This window comes from Ascaphus truei, chromosome 2 (genome assembly GCF_040206685.1).
Source record: "Ascaphus truei isolate aAscTru1 chromosome 2, aAscTru1.hap1, whole genome shotgun sequence".
NCBI classification, from domain to species: Eukaryota; Metazoa; Chordata; class Amphibia; order Anura; family Ascaphidae; genus Ascaphus; species Ascaphus truei.
Window position 1 is genome coordinate 177941990 of NC_134484.1, and position 19258 is coordinate 177961247.

General features: G+C 41.1%; 1 protein-coding gene across 2 annotated transcripts in view; it reads right to left on the reverse strand.

The window, feature by feature from the left end:
• The window catches only part of CDKAL1 (CDKAL1 threonylcarbamoyladenosine tRNA methylthiotransferase), an 869422-nt gene that overhangs the window by 64237 nt on the left and 785927 nt on the right, over nt 1–19258 (reverse strand). For both annotated transcript variants that reach the window (XM_075585602.1, XM_075585601.1), the window contains one exon: nt 4850–4933. In XM_075585602.1, coding sequence (XP_075441717.1) covers nt 4850–4933 — 84 coding nt within the window. The remainder of the gene's footprint in view (nt 1–4849; nt 4934–19258) is intronic.

Consider the following 19258-nt stretch of genomic DNA (forward strand, 5'->3'; position numbering starts at 1 on the left):
TGCAGGACTTCGTATGAGCAAGCTTCTGTGCAAGGCTATGACTAAAACTTGTCCCTTTGATAGACCCTGTCGATTGGTTCTGAAGAGCTCGGGACGTTAATTATCATACGTGTATTATGTATAGATTCGTTGATTAGTAACTTTGCTCTGGCGACATCCTCTGAAGATAGAAGACAACGCTCCTGTGCTTTATGAGGCCCCTGTAACCATGATATGTGACCATCACCTTCTAGAAAAATCACAGTTACCTTCGATGAATGCCATATCAGAGCTTGCAACTCTTCCTTCTTTCTTGTTCTCCAATCGAAGTGCCATTAAAAGAAAGTTAGTAACCCTTTACATCTTTGCCTTTTGCCGAGCTGAGGGGTTCAGCAAGCGTGGCAACTACCAGTGAATGATTATTATTGAGGCTCCTGTCTATTATTTCAAATCAAGTTGAAGTCATGGATTCAAAGCATTTCATCATCAGATTATAAAACATTTACTTACACAAATTCTGCTTCAAGGATCCTTTGCCCTCCTTATATTTCAGCCCTAATCTATATCTATACCTCTGTTCCCCTCTTGTGATCGGCTTGATGTCGTTTTTATATATTTTAATAAGTTAAAAATATACTTAGACGTACAGCACCATGTCAAAGTTATGAACTCTCTATATCTAACACAGGAGTGCGCAAACGTTCCCCCCTGCCTACTGTCCCCCCCTGCTTGCGGCACCCTCCTTACCTCGTCTCCGGCATCAAATGACGCTGCATTGCCATGGCAACGTGACGCCGAAGACAAGGTAAGGGAAGTTGTAGAAGCCTCACGCGATCCCCTGGCATTAATTTAAATGCCTTGGGGAAGAGTGGGGGACCTCTGTAACCGCCGTGCCCCCCCCCCCCCCCGGAAAATCTTGCGGCCCCCCCCAGTTTGCGCACCCCTGCTCTAACACACACCAAGATCCCTGTGACACTAACATCTCCTCCTATGGTTAGTTGCAAGGCATAGTAATACATTGTTTTAGGTTTGTCCACTGTGTGCGCTTAGGAAACATCGCAAACCGTATATTTCTAATTTCAGACATTGATTCTTAAAGGAGCAAATCAAAGCCATTTTTTCATCTTTTTATTTCCCTGGATTTAATACTGGGGGGCCCAGGAGTTTTGAAAAGCAGCCATATAGTGAACTCTGGAGTAGCCAACGGCACCCACGACGGAGGTAAGTACCTCCTGAAGCAAAGGGTGAAGGAGGTGAAATTAATGAGGTTCAGCTCCGGAGTGTGTGTGTCTGTGTGTGTATCTATCTCCAATTCGGCTCCTCCGGCAACAAGAACTCCTCCATAAGGCTGCGCTTATACAGCCAGTGATGGCGACGCGACCGATGACGTCACCCGTCGCCATTGCGACTAGTTGTATTTTGAAGTTTAGGTGACGTCACTGGATGACGTCATATAAGAAGATGGGCAGAAGCATGGAGAAGCTCCCAAAAAAATCAAATATCAGTGACTACCAGATTTCTGGTAGCACTGTCGCTTTGTCGCTGTCAAGTGCACTATAAGCGACAGCGACAATGCATTTGTTTTGCTGCGACGTGACTGCGATTTCGCGTCGCCATCGCTGTCACTATAAGCGCAGCCTTAGGTAGCCCGGCTCCCGTTAGTACACGCTGGTACTTGCGACTTGTGTCTTTTGCTTTCTCCTGATGAATTCGTCCCGACGAAACGCGTAGGGTGTCATTTGTGTGTGCAAGTGCCATTTCACCAAGCGTAAGCTGTTGAGCAGAGAGCGGAGAAAGCAAAAGACACAAGCCGCAAGTACCAGCATGTACTAAGGGGAGCCGGGCTACCTTGTGGAGGAGTTCTTGTTGCTGGAGGAGCCGAACTGGAGGAGAAACGGCGCATACATGCCACATCCGGTTGCGGTCAGCGTGGAGTGCCGATCAGCACAGCAGCAGCCGTGTGGAATCCTTTGCTGAAACGGAGCTTGAGATTGTCTCAAAAACTGCTTGAATTGTAGCGTCGCTTGTGAGTGAGCAATTTTTATCTGTCCAGTCCTATTAAATTGTTATACTTTAATACACTAGGAGTGCGTCTGTTCTCTTTTTTTTGTTTCTGTAGATATCTTTCAAGGAATTGGTTATTCCTGTGTCCAGGCTGCAAAGACTCCAGAGGACTGTGTCACTAGGACTGTTTTTTTTATATTTTATCTAATTATTTCTATTTTTGTATTCTTTTTTTACGCATTAGTATTTGTACTGTTTATTTTGTTATTCAGTTTAGATAATTTTAGATTAACACACTAATATTGTCAGAACTATCACTACTTATATTTAGGTTAGTACCCATTTAACTATAGGTCACTGTTATTTTGTTATTATAACAATCCTAGCGGCAGATCCTTCACAGGTGTACTTACACATATTGTTACTCCATTAGGTTTAGTATAGAGCTTCTATATATGTTACACCATTAGGCGCTATTTAATTTTCTGTGTTTTATATATATATATATATACACACACACACACACACACGGATACCCAGCAAGCTCTCAGAAACCCCCCAAAATGACCACCAATTGTGGTCATTTTGTGGGGTTTCTGAGAGCTTGCTGGGTATCTGTGTGTTTGTTTGCTTTGTCCAGCTGGTCTCAGCTGTTTTGGAGGTTAGTGGCTCCTCCCACCCAGGGTTTAAAGCTCGCCCCTCCTCACTGTCCAAGTAAGCAGGTTTTCTTTTCATGTAGCTGGTTGCGACAGGTTCAATACCAGGACCATCCTTCCCCTAATTATAGAGGTAAATAAGGATTTTAACCAGTTACTGTTAGGACCTGCGATATTATGGTCATGCTTGAAAGTGGCTCGCAGGCTTATACGCTTTGGCCAAAGGGTTAACTAAATGACCCCTTTTTCAAGAGATATATAGGTATTTCACTGTGTATTTTTGTCACATTGGATGTTGCTCTGGATTTCTTTGTTTCTTGATATATACAGCTCAACCCCATTATAACTCGGTCCTCGGAGGCCACCTGATCCGACACGCTATAACCGGGGTTGCGCTAATTTAAAAAAAATGGCCGCCGCGCGCCCGATCGGGAGGAGGGGGAAGGAGGGAGGAAGGGGGAGGAGGTGGAGTGAGGCGCCGGCAGCCCTACACAATCCCCCAGCAGCCACCGTACTTCCCCCAGCAGCCCCAGCGATCCCCCAGCAGCCACCTGTAACATCCGCCGCTACTCCTGCCGGAGACCCCCCGGCTGACGCATCACATGGCAGACCCACGCTCCCGCGCACGGCCAAGCCGGTACGCGCACACTCTGAAGGGAGCCGTCGGCGCCTCCCACAGGGAGGCAACTCGGCCGCGCGTCCGCGTGACGTCAGCGCTCAGACGACGCGCATCGTGCGGGTTGCCCGGCAACCAGGGTAATCACCAGGGAAGCCTGACCTGCAGGCTGTTTCAGATTATTGCCTTCCGGACACCATTGGAGGACCGGATCACACCCCTGCAAGGTAATTGGATCCTTCCTGCTTGAATGCCTGCTCCTGTCTGTCCTTCCTTGCTGAGCATAAACCCCTGTTTATGCATTGTGCTCACTGCTGCTGTTTAGTTGTGTCTTGATCCCTGCTTGGCCTTACCTGTCTGTTCTCTCCTGTCCTGATCTTGGCTGTTCTTCGGATTCCTACATTCTCCTGCGCTTTGACCCCGGCTTCGCCCCTTGACCATTCTACCTTCTCTGACCCTGGACCTTGGCTACGGAAATCTACCATCCTCCACTCTCCGACCCGGAAATACGGCAAGTAACTTGACTACCCTGATCTCTCCAACCCTACGACGCTGTACGACTTGGACTACGTATTCCGGACAGGACTGCGTGGTTGTGGGTCGGTGTCTTTCCATCCCCACCTCAGCCCCGCGGTCTTCAGTCCGGTTTGTGGTGAGCGCAGTGTGACACCACCGTACTTCCCCCAGCATTCCCGCTCTCCGCCCAGCATTCCTGCACTCCCCCCCGCAGTCCCCGCACTCCCCCCAGCATTCCCGCACTCCCCGCACTTCTCCCAGCAGTCCCCGCACTCCCCCCAGCAGCAGCAACAACCCGAGGTAGGGGGTTTGGGGGAGTGCTGTGAGCCTGTCAGTGTGCAGTAAAAAAATAATAAAATTTCGGGGTCCACACTCAAACCGCTTTATAAGCGGATCCGCGTATATATATATATATATATATATATATATAGAGAGAGAGAGAGAGAGAGAGAGAGAGAGAGAGAGAGAGAGAGAGAGAGAGAGAGAGAGAGAGAGAGAGAGAGAGAGAGAGAGAGAGAGAGAGAGAGAGAGAGCAGAATAAATGAGCTTCAGTATTAGGTGATACCTTTTTTATTTGGACTAACAATTATATATATATATATATATATATTTTTATATATATATATATATATATTTTTATATATATATATATATATATATATATATATATATATATATTAAATGAAGAAAAAAAATAAAACCGCTTGGATATTGCCTCTAATGGCTTAACGTGGCTCAGTTAACTGTGTAAAATTAGATTAGTTTGCAGGACCAACATGAGAGATTTTGACAATTCAGCTATTCACAAACTTACTTTATGCTTAAGAACTCCATATCCTGGTTTAGAGATAACAAATAAATTCACATACACATGATTTGTACAGCATATTAATTGAATATTTACACTGTCTGGAATTACATGAGTAATGTTTAGAATCTATTGAGAAACCTAAAGTACTTTTGCCAATGTAAAAATACAGTTTCAATACAAAAACAAGAGAAAAAAAACATGTAGTTAATTTCAGACTCAATTACCATATTAGCTTTTAAACACATGATAATATATTTAATATTTTACCTGTTCATAGAAACAGTTGTGAGCAACATAATATTGTGAATCAAATGATTCTTCTGTCACCAAAACGTGCTGCTTCTGACCAATCTGCAAAAAAAAAGAAATGATACCGGTAAGATTGGGAATTGGGAGTAAACAAACACAAATTCTACAGAAATACTGCATCTAGATCAGCAGTGTCAATTACTTGACCAGAACACAGTAATTCTGCTTTCTCCTCTGGGCCAGCACTTAAGACAGTGCTCAGGAATATTCTGTGTTCTGGTATTCAGCCAGAGTGTAGGCAACATGTCCCATCTGAAGACAAGTGGCATTGCTGCTCTAGCTGTCAGCCTTCAGGAGGAGCAGGGCAGTTTGTACAGTAGGTACTGTATTAAACATAAGACACATGAAGGAAGTACAGGCATACCCCGCATTAACGTACGCAATGGGACCGGAGCATGTACTGTATGTAAAGCGAAAATGTACTTAAAGTGAAGCACTACCTTTTTCCACTTATTGATGCATGTACTGTACAGCAATCATCATATATGTGCGTAACTGATGTAAATAACGCATTTGTAACAGGCTCTATAGTCTCCCCGCTTGCGCACAGCTTCGGTACAGGTAGGGAGCCGGAATTGCTGTTCAGGACGTGCTGACAGGCGCATGCGTGAGCTGGCGTTTGCCTATTGGGCGATATGTACTTACTCGCGAGTGTACTTAAAGTGAGTGTACTTAAAGCGGGGTATGCCTGTAACAGTTTGTCTGGGAAGGAAACCTAAAACATTAATGAACCAATAAATATATCCCCATAACGAGTGATATATTAGTCAACCTGCTTCCTAGTTTGCCAACATATTTCTTCTCTCCTGTTAAAGACACATTAAGGCAATAAGCTGCTTTTGACATAGAATTAAGGTTCTCTACAGTTGAAGAATACAAACCCTCACGCTTTAGTAGCAAAGGGTATATAAAAAAAAACACACATTGCAGCATCTCACCTCAAACGGAGAAGGGAAAGTGAAGGCTACTTTAATCATTATGACAATAAAGCAATCCACATGTTGTGTTAATTCCCAATTGTGTTGCAAATTAGTGTCATGTGTGATATATAAACATGACTGAGAAAAAATATACGACTCCTATCATAGATCATCTACAAATCACACCAATTAGATAGATCTCTGATGAAAGTGACACACCATGTATCTTCATCTAAGAAGCGAGGAGGAGGAGATGGAAAGAGAGAGAATTCGGCTACCTCGGACTAATGGGGTGAGCCCGTTACTTTGCTGCAGAGACGCATGTGAATATTGTCACTGAGGAATGAGAAAAGTGAATAGGTTGAATTGAAGAGAATTTCATGTGTCTTGTCAACACACCGTGTTATTGCAAGTCCTTATATGAATAATGTGTACTTTTGGATCTACAAAATTTGTTTACTCTAATTTGACCATGATATCACTGGCACCACCCAACCAAATAGAACTCTAAATGGGACTTACAGACTTTTTTTTTTTTAAACTCGCACCTATAAAATTTTAAATACGTTAATACGTAAACATTGTGATGACATTTGTGAGCGGTTGGATTTCTTGCAGTTCTTTCCTTTTTTATAGAACAACTTTACCAATGAAACCAATTACCTTGTGATACTGCATGAAAAATCTTTGATCGAGTTTATAGTGGTTATAGAAGAGCCTTACCAACAGCACTGGAAAAATGAACCCAACACCTCTCCATGGGTGAGTGCATCTTTCTACCTGGCAGGTGAAAATGGCCCTACCAGGCTAGCAGTCAATAACATGAGCTAATCCCTCTTGCCTTCCAGCCATGACCTGTGCTCCTTCTCTTTCCCTGTCAACTATGCTTTAGCTGTAAAGCTGAAAGAAGAGAAAGAAACGGAGAATGAACCACAATGCAGAGCCACAGGAAGGCGGAAATTGGAAGAGACCCCAGCAAAGATGACAATGTGCACAGAACTCTGCAGTGGGAATAACATGGTGCCGTTTAAATCCCGACATATCTTACTTTCCTACAAGAGCAGAGAGGAAGATGCGGGAGCTGGCTGCGGACTATGCAAATAAAAAGGCATTTCTGACTGGGCGACTGGCAGGGGAAATGACAAGGTGTACAATGAAAGGTGGAGGGGGCACAAAGTGCTGGCACTGGAATGGGTAGAAATGCAACTGCTCCTGGCCTACTCAGGGTGAGCAGTGGTGGGAAGGATAATAGGCATAGGAAATAAATAGAAGATTTGGGGGTAGCTGGGGGTCATTTTTCATGTTTAGTCCATATTCTAACCAGGCTGGCTACTCCTGAACATCATGTCCATGTACTAACACATTCATGTTGGTTTATTTTCCTTATACTACCTTAATACCAAAAGTGTGATGGAGTTATTGCATAAAGTACTTCAGTTGAAATACATACCAATTTTACGTTTAATATCAGAGACAGACACACTGTATTATGATTCCCACATGTGAAATTGTATATTCTCCAACCGCTGTAAAAGGTATTACATGCTTTAATTAAATACTTTTGTGCGTGCTCAGACAGTACATGCAAAGCACCCTGCTTCTGGTCTCCGATACAGGAACACAGGGAAAATAAGTCCCTCTCAAATGTCATGGTCTGGAATATTCAACATGATCCACGACGCAATCCTTAAACAGCCTGAACTAGCCGCTGCCAGCATCACTGATCCACCGAGTTCACATGTGTAAGTCAATTTCTAACACACTTTGGGCATTACAACAATAGCCTATATTGAATAGGGTTGGTAGAGAAATAGGGGGGAATATATTGTTTCAAAGCGGCAACTTATTCATGGGAATTAAAATTTGGGGGGGCTACTGGAAATAGCCCAGTGGTAACAGTTGTTTAGATTTGCTTGTAATATGTAGTGCAAAAACAGTCAAAATGAGCATCTGCATCAAAGGACTTGCAATCAAATTTCAGTGATTAAAGTTTGGGGGATTTGTGTTATAATGCTCACAAAAATCTAGTACTTGAAACAGGGTCTGCGCACCTCACTATCCATTGCTGTAGCCCTATGTTTACTCATTCTCATTAAATGTCATAGCACATGTTCAATGTGTAAGGACATGTAAGGATAAGCAATCCATGGGTTCCTTTCACTGAATATTATAGCAGAACATGTGTCACAGAGTAAGCAGAACTTACATTTGGTCGATGGATGATTTGAACGATGGACGATTTGGTCACTATTTCAAGCTAACAGCATTGCTCAATATGACATATTTTAAATTGAACACTAATTTCTATTTCAGTGGCAGTCAGCATATTCATATTTGGCTATGTTCCCAGACTCTGGACGCCATCAAGACATGCATTAGTCAAAGACCTCAAATGTAAGGCAGCGAAGATATAGGCACATTTGTGTGATAAGACCTTTTGCCAAACATTAAAGCATGAAACATCAAGCAATTACACAGTATTGTAAAGCATTAACCGGAAATGTGAAGAGTTATGAAGACCCACCATTAAACCCTTAACCACACTGTTCCAAAATGGTTCTGTGGACCATTTCACACTTTTAATTTGCCATTTTATGAGTAGGAGCAAATCTGCTCACTGGGTCACTATGTATGCTACCAGGGGCAATCATATGTATGTATGTATGTATATCTTTATTTATATAGTGCCATTAAAGCTGCAGTTCAGTCAATATCCTGCATGTGTGTTTTTTTTAATAAATCAGTTCTGTAGTTAGAAAAAATACTTTTAGCATTTTCTGTTTTTAAAAAAACAACTTTTAAAGACCAATTTTCTTGTATTCTATTTTAACAGCCATTTGCTAAGGCACTGCCCCTTCATGCCCTGTCACAAGCCCTGGCACACCCCTTTGTCAGCCCTGCCCTCCCTCTAGCAGATGTCAGTGTAAGATTGCTCATGAATATTCATGAGCTTCCACTGACAGACTGAAGCAGAATATAAACAGATCCCTTCACTAATTATGTCACCAAATTTCGACCTATCAATACATGGAGAACGAATTGACCTGCAGCTATACAGTTCTTTAGGTAATTAGAGATTACACACACAAAACTATTGAAGTAAAATAAATAAATAAAAAAAAGACTTAACGTGCATAGGGCTTTACAGCAGCAATGCACGTGACGTAATAATATAACACATAGTGGGAATAAGGGCTTCAGACATAAAAGTAGCATTAGGAAAAGGGAGTCCCTGCCCAAAAGAGCTTACAATCCAAGTCTATCTAGAGGCATCATCTCTTAATTCCTAAACCTGTTAAGACTACAGACTACCAAACTGGAGAGGCTGCATGAATCATTAATCCAAATATGCTTGTAGAAAGAGTCCCCAATCTTGCCTTTGTAGGTCAGTGCCCACACCCAGTTTGGTGCCTTGTGTAGTAAATGTGGAATGTAGTTGATGGGTGGTCACAGCCTCAGGAACTTAGCCAAATGCAATTTAGATAAAAGCAATTTTATTGCACTGTAGTGCTGCACATCACATCACAGAGAACACCTCTGACGCGTTTCGTTCCGTTCAGGAACTTTATCAAAGAGTGTGTAGTAAATGTACATTCGAATATAGCAAAAACAAATACAGATGATTCATTGTAGCAGGATTCCAATGAATAGTCCCTAATGCCAGAAGCCTTGAGTATACATCCAATTTTAGGCTAGGCAGATCTCTTCAATAGCTGAAACTACTGCCATAGGCAGACAATACAACTGAAACAACAATGGCTACGCTATGTAATAGTGGCATATCTGTTACATGAAAGGAATGCCATCTGTGCAATTCCCAAATCAGAGAAGAATCCATGAATGTGTTTATACTGTCAGCATACGGTAAAGCAATGAACGTATAAGGTGAGAAATTCCAAAACGGAGATGGATCTTACAACAGTTACATGTTCCCATTCTAACATCTGCCCTTGTGCTTCCAGTACTGTAATAATTTGTACATGAAACTTGTCATGGCCTCTGGTATCCTGGTAAGCGTAACATGCTCCTTTAAATGAGTAGTCCTCACTAGTCTTTTTTTTCTTACCGATTTTTACAGGATGGGAAAGTCCCCCTCTCCCCAGTTCCTGATACACAGTGACGTTACCGAGGTTACATCTCCCTTCAGGGGAAAGAAAATGGCTGCCGCATCAGTATCTGTTTAATTTTATTCTGAATCATTATTATTTTTTTTAAACCTTAACCTTTTCCATAGTAAACCAAATGTTTTGGCTGTTTCTCAATCTTTATCTAATTTTGTTCGTATCTTTTAACTGTCAGTTCACAAAACTAGAGGTAAATTGTTGATACTGTTTTGACCATGGTTTGAATAGCAATTATAAAGCCGTCTTTAGTCAAACAGATAAACAGACGTAACCGATATGCTTGATTTCAGTGGACTGAGAAATGGGAAGCGGGCTCATTATTACCACGATGCAAGTAAAGCAGAGTTGAAAGAGCATTTGTTTTTTTTTAGAAGTGACTTCTTAATTTTACCTATTTCTACATTTAACCAAGACAAATGCCGAAATGTCTTTCTAGCTCTGGTCAAGTTTGTTACGCTGCCAGGACAACACTTCTGTGACAAGACACAGTGACCTTAAACTCAAACAATATTTATTTTGTCTATACCAAAAACGCTGACACCTCACACCCACCTTTAGACTAATTATTGCAGGGATGTTGCTAGTGAAGCAACATAATTATTTATAGAAAAAAGTATGGTCCTCTGTTTTCTACCTAATGAAAATAATGACCTTTCCACGCTGATTCTGTGCGAGCAGCATGCACTGTTATGACTTCAGGGGCATGCAACAATCCTGCTAGCTGTTTATTTATTATTCGGTGGTAATGCATCTTCCAATTCCCCAGAATAACATTTGTAAGAAAAAAAAAATATATATATGTATTTGTTCAACCATGACATTACAGCTCTTGATATTTGCATACAAACAAAAACTAAGCACATTTTCAGTGTTACTTCACACACCAATGTGTGTGTACAGGCATGCCCCGGTTTAAGGACACTCACTTTAAGTACACTCGCGAGTAAGGACATCATTTCAATAGCAGCATACCGCTGTGTCCATACGCTCGCTTCACGAGTACGGACACTTATTCTGCCCTTCAGAACGCCGTAGTAGTGACGCGCTGATTCCCCTCGCCCAATAGGCAAACGCAGCTCGCGCATGCGCCTGTCAGCACGTCCTGAACAGCAATACCGGCTCCCTACCTGTATTGAAGCATCGATAAGTGGAAAAAAAGGTAGTGCTTCACTTTACATACTGTACATGCTCTGGACCAAGTACGTACGTTAATGCGGGGTATGCCTGTATTGTGTTCTAATTATCAGATACAGTACATTTACTATTCGGACCAAAAACCTCTCTTTCCATAGAGATAATGACACTGCCAATGTGTACTGCACAAACATATGGCCATATTTAGCAAGCCTTGCCATTCCATCAGACGCCGGAACACACCTTGCAGCCCATTCACTTTCATGTGAGCAGTCTTCCTGTGCGTCAAGGTTTCTTAGGCACTGCTTAGTACATATGTGCCTTAAAGCAATGCTCTATAATACAAGTAATTCCTCAATTACAATTGACTTAGAGACTATGTTATTAACCAAGTGGTGTTATTTTGATTATAAGAATACACTTTCCAACAATGAAGCAATAAACTAAGAACTTATATAGCTATAACTGTGCAGTCTTTATATTTATTTATAAAATGTTTTACCAGGAAGTAATACATTGAGAGAGTTACCTCTCGTTTTCAAGTATGTCCTGGGCATAGAGTTAAGATGACAAATAGTACATGGTTACAATACACAGTTACATTAAGTGAACGGGGTATACATTATATACAAGACATTGCATGCACAGTTAGAGATAATATATATTATGGGCGTATGTAACAGTTACAGGCCAGATTTAAAATGCGAGACAGCTTTAGATTTGAAAGAACTTAGACTGGTGGAGGATGTGAGAGTCTCCGGTAGATTGTTCCAGTTTTGGGGTGCACGGTAAAAGAAGGAGCAGCGGCCGGATACTTTGCTGAACCGTGGGACCATGATCAGTCTTTTGGAGTCTGATCTCAGATAAGTGCTGCATGTGGTAGGCGCTGGAACGACCGCGCTTTAGTTTTGCATCACGGAAGATACTGTATGTCAGGTGTGGGCAACTTCAGTCCTCAAGACCCCTCCAACAGGTCAGGGTTTCCAGGATCCCCCTGCTTCAGCACAGATGACTCAGTCAAAGACTGACCCACTTGTGCTGAAGCAGGGATAACTTGAACACCTGACCTGTTGGGGGGGGGGGGTGGTCCCGATGACTGAAGTTGAGAGTACATTGTAAAATGAGTCCCATGTTAATCAGTGGCGGTGAGTGTTGGATAACGCATTCAGCTGTTGGATAATGCATTCCGGTGTAAAAAAACAGCCCATAGGGTTGCATTGTATAGCGTTGGATATGCCATTCATTGTAAAGTGAAACGTTGAATAACTAGGACTACCTGTACATACTGTATTTTGGTAAATAACGTACAGTTGTAAGGAATTTATTCATGAAGGATTTCAGTTCTGGAAGATCAAGGTGGCTGTACTTGGTAATACATAGCTTACTTAACTTCGCATTAAACCATCCCCATGTTATTTCTGATTTGAAAGCCAAAAATATCTGATCCCTTATTCAATATAATCAGAATCAAGATAATGATCAATAATCCCTTCGACTGACGAAGTTGGTACAGTATGTCGCTAACTGTGTGTTTGCTTCAAACATTCAGGGGGAGCATGGGAGAAATGCAAAATGACAACAACAAAAAAACCAACTACAGTAAGTGCAGATGTTTTTCAAAAGAGTGACTAGATGTTCGTATCTTGGCTCCTATGTAATTCCTACTCACAATGTAGTGATATAATTAGGGCATATCACAATCGTGGCAGTCTTCAACGTATCAGAAAGTTGGTACCTCAGTAAAAAGAGATAACAGGGATCATTGCGCAGATCAAATGAAAGTATTTTATGGATTAAAACAGATAAGAAATGCACTTACATGGTGTGCATAATATAAAAGTGTGTCACACTATTAGTGTATAAAATGCTTGGCGTCATGATAATCTCTCCAGCTGCGTCGGTCGTTCACCTCAGGGTCTCCGGCATTTCTATAGGCATCTCCTCAGTGTCTCTCCCACTTGCCTCGCTGGTATCTGGCTGTACCAGCGTCTCCCTGGGTCCCGACACGTAACTTCCGGTACGGGCAATGTCACATCTGGTCACGTACTTCTGGCTGGATAACGCGTCTTACTGTTGCTACGAGTTTCTGAGAGGCTCACACGCTATGCGTTTCGCTTTTCCAAGCTTCGTCAGGAGTGTGCCTCCCCCTTCTACTGACCAGTTTAAATAGTGGCATCAAATACCCTTACATAAGCGGAATCTGCGGAAATACACTGCGATGATAATATCTTTTGACAATATAGATTCATAGACAGAAACCTATGGGATAAATTCTTGTGTATAGACACTATGTTTCATAAAGATCCTAATAACAATGATTTGGCTTTAATAGACTATATTGCTGATAATTATCAATATGGATTATTTTACTTTTGTGCTTATATTAACCTCTTAAGTGCAAGGATACTTTCTTCCAATACAATGCATCAATGTAAGGGAAAACCCCAGCTTACAGTTCTTATGGCTGCATGTGATGCTAAGTATTAGTAAATGTATGTACTAATTTGCAAACAAACACGGTAGGACAGAAAAAGGGACAAGAATGTACAATTTTGAAAGCGTGTCTAGATACAATTTATACCATACGTGTAACAGATGCAACACAAAAATATGCCAATATTTTACATATAACATTAGAACGTATTACACTTTGCACACATTTTACTGGAAAGAGTAAAAGAAAGATGTCAAAATATGATCAAACATATCACACATTAATGATCTCTATATCTATTATTGGGACATATTTCAAACCAATACTACTGTATGTTAACCATATTCTGATTAACTCACTTATGTGAGAACGGCGCCAAGTTCAATTTCTAGGTTGAAACCCTCTGGAGCCAACATTTTTAACCTGTGGCTCCAGAAGGTCTCTCTCCTACTCAGCTCCCTACCTTTACCCCCTCCTCTCCAGTGTTGTTTCACTTGCTATATGGTGGCAAAGTGAAAAATTATCTGATACACTATGTGTGGCTACTCTCATCTTAATGTTACTTAAGTGTTCACTCTTGTTCTGATGGGCCTTGTGGTCTCTCCCACGTATTGTTGCCTGCAGGGACATTCAAGTATATAAATTATGAATTCTGATCTGCATGTAATATGACTATTGTAAAAGAATTGCCTGTGACATTTGATTTAAAATGTCCTCTGCTCTAAACTGGCATGCTCTGCATGTTGTACAGATCCATATTATCCCTTACTTGGGGATAACCATCCTGTTTTGGCTAGTTTTATTCTCAATGCACTTGGGGCTAGGTTCTCTTTCAGGTTCTTCGCCTTATTAAAAATAACACATGGTTTCTCAGGAAAATTATCCCTAAGGATAGGATCATTTCTTAGCATGTCCCAATGTTTACTTATGTTTTTTTATCTGTTGTGAATCCCTATTAAAACCTGTTATGAAGGCGAGTCCAATTTTCCTGTGTTTTGTTTTTTGCCTGCTTTAATATTAAGAGGTTTGTCCTTTCTAATATATCCGACCTTTGTAGAGCTTCAATTACCATCTCTGATTTATACTCCTTTTCAATAAATCTATCTTTGATAATTTTGGACTGTTCAAGAAATACTTCTCTATCAGTACAATTCCATCGAATACGACGGAATTGTCCGAAAGGGACATTTTCCATCCATTTGCCCAGGTGACAACTTGAACGTAGTATGCAATTGTTGAGGTCTACTTCTTTTAAATGATTTTTCGTTTTTAATTTATTGCTGTCTATGTAGATCATCAATTCAAGAAACTCTACTGGTGTCCTACTGTGTTTTGAAATAAACTTCAAATTTAAACCATTATCATTTATGGTTCTGAGGAACTCCTCTAGATCTTCCTCTTCCCCCTCTCCAGATTAGCAGCACATCGTCAATGTAGCACCGCCATAGAAACAGACCCGCGCCGTGCCCGCATCTGGACCAGATGTTACTGTCCTCCCACTCTCCCATAGAGAGGTTGGAGTAGCTCGGCGCAAATCTAGTGCCCATGGCAGTGCCACACCTCTGGAGGAAGAAATCTCCTCCGAACCAGAAATAATTGTGGGCCAAAACGAATCTTTTTCCTTCAATTATAAAGTCTATTTGACTATTGGGTAATTCTTGTTTTTTATTTAGTACATATTTAACTGCTGCATAGCCCTGATTATGTGATATAGAAGTGTAAAGTGATGTCACAATTATCCAAATATTGTCTTAGTTCTATCAAGACAATATTTGGATAAGGGGATGATTTGGGCAGTTTGGATGATAAGGAATATCAATTTCTTATGAAAGAACAACCCATGTTTCCCATATTTTACTTCCTTATGAAGATCCATAAGAGTGTAGTCAATCCCCCAGGCAGACCTATTGTCTTGGGGATCTCACTCACTGCCAATCTGTCTCAGTACATAGACTCCTACCTCCAAAAATACGTCACAAAACAGAGATCTCATTTAAAAGACACAAATAGGGAGAGGGAGTGGCTCAGTGAGTAAAGACACTGACTGGCACTGGTTCAATTCCCAGAGTCGGCTCCTTGTGAACATGGGCAATTCACATTATCTCCCTGTGCCCCAGGCACCAAAAACATAGATTGTAAGCTCCACGGGGCAGGGACTGTGCCTGCAAAATGTCTCTGTAAAGCGCTGCGTAAAACTAGCAGCACTATACAAGAACATGCTATTATTATTAACTGATGTGCTTAATATTTTAGAAGAATTTAAATGGGAAGAGCATTACATCTTGGCGACTTATGATGTGACTTGGAAAAGGGAAACGCATAGAGTGTGAGCCTCTCAGACACTCGTAGCAACAGTGAGACGCGTTATCCAGCCAGAAGTACGTTACAGGATGGGACGTCGCCCGTACCGGAAGTGACGTGTCGGGACCCAGGGAGACGCCGGTACAGCCAGATACCAGAGAGGCACGGAGGAGATGCCTATAGAGACGCAGGAGACCCTGAGGTGAGCAACCAACACAGCTGGGGAAATAGCGCCGGTTTCAGCAACCCCCCACGCGGAGCGGTGGTGGTGAGATTATCGTGACGCCAAACATTTTATACACTAATAGTGTGACACGTTTGTATATTATGCACACCATGTAAGTGCATTTCTTATCTGTTTTAATCCATTACATTGTGAGTAGGAATTACACAGGAGCCAAGATACAAACATCTAGTCACTTTTAGAAAAACATCTGCACTTAGTTGTTTTTTCTTTTTTTGTCATTTTGCATTTCTCCCATGCTCCCCCTGGATTTTTTAAGCAATCTTGAATCCTCAGGGACTTCGAGGACAGTCCGTGCCAGTGGGTTTGAGAAGGGAGTAGCAATAATATTTATTTTCACTGCGCACTTACCACTCAATTTATTATATAAAAGTCACTTATTAATAATATATTCACGATTTATTAATATTGTCACTTGAATATGTCACATCATTATTTGTATGTGTAGGAGCGCCTAAGTGTTTCACCTTATTGTTTACATAGCTAACTGTGTGTTCACAGATAAAATTTAAATAACATGAGCAATTACTAAATCCCTTTATCAAATCTGAAAAAATCATGCTCAGATGTGTCTCATTATTTGAAACTTATTATCATTATTATTATTAATAATAAAATATCTCCAAAGACAAACTTCAGTTAAGTGGAGATATACAGTATAATGTAGGCTACATAGAAAATGTATGTATGTAAGCAATGCTTTGCAGTAGAAGCCACTGTTCACTTAACAATGATTTGGAGAATATGTTATAAACCTTGTGACATGATCTGAATCAGAGAACAGAGTAAATTTAGACAAAAAAACAATTTTGGAGGCATTATAAATAGCCAGCTTAATACAGGTTTTGCTTCCATCAGGAGGATAGTTTGAAAATGATCAGCTTTTCACTATTCCCTTTTACACATAAATAAGACATGCACAAGCATTTTAGGGAAAAATGAAGAAAGACACTAAATATCACATCTCTCAGTATCAAGATGGTCTCTCCTGAAGCATCAACATTAAATCTTCATTCTCCCCAGGCCTCAGAACACAAGCGTGCTGCAGGAATTAATGGTTAAGTCTAAGCAACAGATGTACCCCATACAAGCAGTCATCCTTTTGCCACTCTGGTTTTTGGGCTGATTGAGCAGGATGGATTAAGTACAGTGCTATAAAAGTTACAGACTGGCAGGCTCTAATGGTGTCGAATTAGCATAAGAAAAGAAAGCGCCTCCGTCTTAGAGCAGTGGGCAATGCATCTCATTAAAGGCAACTGAATAACCATTATTTGGTCCCCTTCTGAATACTTCTGGCAGGAATAATGTGTGTGTGTGTTGTGTGTGGTGTGTGTGCATTTGCTTTCTTGGCCCAGCCTCTCCAGCTTCAGGGTAAATAGCTAATTTCTATTGCTGTGCACCTGCAACTGACTACTTCATTTTCATTTGGTCTCCTGTTGTGAAAATGTAGCTTCTTCAAGCACACACAAGCCCCACCAAAAGTTCATAAGTAAATTATATTCAAGCATGTCAGTTGTGACCTAAAAATGACTAGTGGTCTTCAAATTATCTGGTTGCTTTAAAGTAGTCCGAGATCACAGAGCTCTAGATCCAACAACACATTTATTTTTAGTTTGTTTTAAAACAAAAACTCGCATCAGATTTTTATTCCGTTCAAGTAATTACACGTTTCCCGCGTCACTGAACAAACGTAGAAACTGGGTGAAAACCGAGAAATATTTTGTTTTCTTTTTCTAAGGTACACACACTGGGTTTTCTCCAGGGGGGGCAAATTAGAAAAGTTACATTAAAAACCTGTACAGCACAGTCATGCCTGCAAAGTTATTGGTTTACACTGACCAGAACCAGGTGTACTGACCAACAGGAAAGCCATCATCCCCAGTACACACTTAACTGTTTGCTGTTCATAGAAGGTTGTACCGGTAAGTGTTAGCCAGCTATATTATTATTGGCAGGCATGCTCCCCTGAAGATATTTAACGTGATTGGGGGCGTGTAGTTATATCTACTATGTCCTTCAAACCAAGTAGAGGAAAAATTATTGACGTTTCATTCAGTTCAATCCCGCAGCACTCAACTTACTTTGACAGCAAACCTGTGATTGTTACCCAGCCTTTCACAGCGCTCCCAATGTGAGACTCAGAGTGCAGAAAGTATGAGAGGATACAAGGTGTGTGTATAAGAAAAAACAGAGAGTAAAGCAAAAAAAGAAGGTGTCCCATGGACTTGGAGTAGAAGATTTGCTATTGGATAGAATAAAAAAAAAAAAAAAAAACAGATCTCTATGCCTGCTGAAAGGACTGATCACCAAGGGCGGCAGATGGAGTTTACGTGACTCCGTAATGCATTAGCTGCCACTCGTTCATCTGCATGTCCCGGAGCAAACAACACAAAACCGTTGCACAGATGAGAGCTGCCACATCACTCGCACACCGCTGATGGAAAGTCCATGTTTCCATTCCCAGCCCTATCTGGTTGGCAGCATTCATTAATTATTAACCCCCGCGCTGCTGGAGGTGCATTCAATGCATTCCAAAGTTGTGCATGCGTTGCAGTATCCCCTGGCAGAAAACGGTTTCAAATAATACAATGCCCTTCCATAAAACACACAGAAAGTACCACCTCAAAGACAAATAAAAAAAAATGGCAGTACTTTGATCTTTTACTAAATGGATATGGTCTATGTTGGCCTTTAAATTAACATTATCCAAGTAAAGGGTTAAGGGTCATTGTGATTCTAGTATACTGGAACTCTGTTTCCCTCGAAACGTGTGGTCAATTCTACAAAGTGACCTATTTAAATATTAAAAACACACACATTGTTTTGCAAAGTATTCCCTCATCTTTAGCATGGTTATGATTTCCTGGATTAAAACACAGTACCTCTACTTTGCAGGGTATGAGAAACAATGGCCTTTTGAACATAAGATAATCATTGTTAAAATAACCCACTAGATTGTATTGTGATAATGTAAAAATAAAAAAAAATGAACAAGATAAATAAGGTGCTGAAATCTCCAAGCGCAATAAATCGATGTTATCAGATTGAACAGACACCAATTTGCATAAGTAGTGAGCCAGTTCCACCTGATTTGCATTAAAACAGATCTCTGTTGCTCAGATAACAGGACGCCACATGCAAATCTTTGGCTTTTGATTGGTGGGTCACACTCGTTTGCTACATAATCTGACATTCTTCAGAGGGTATCAC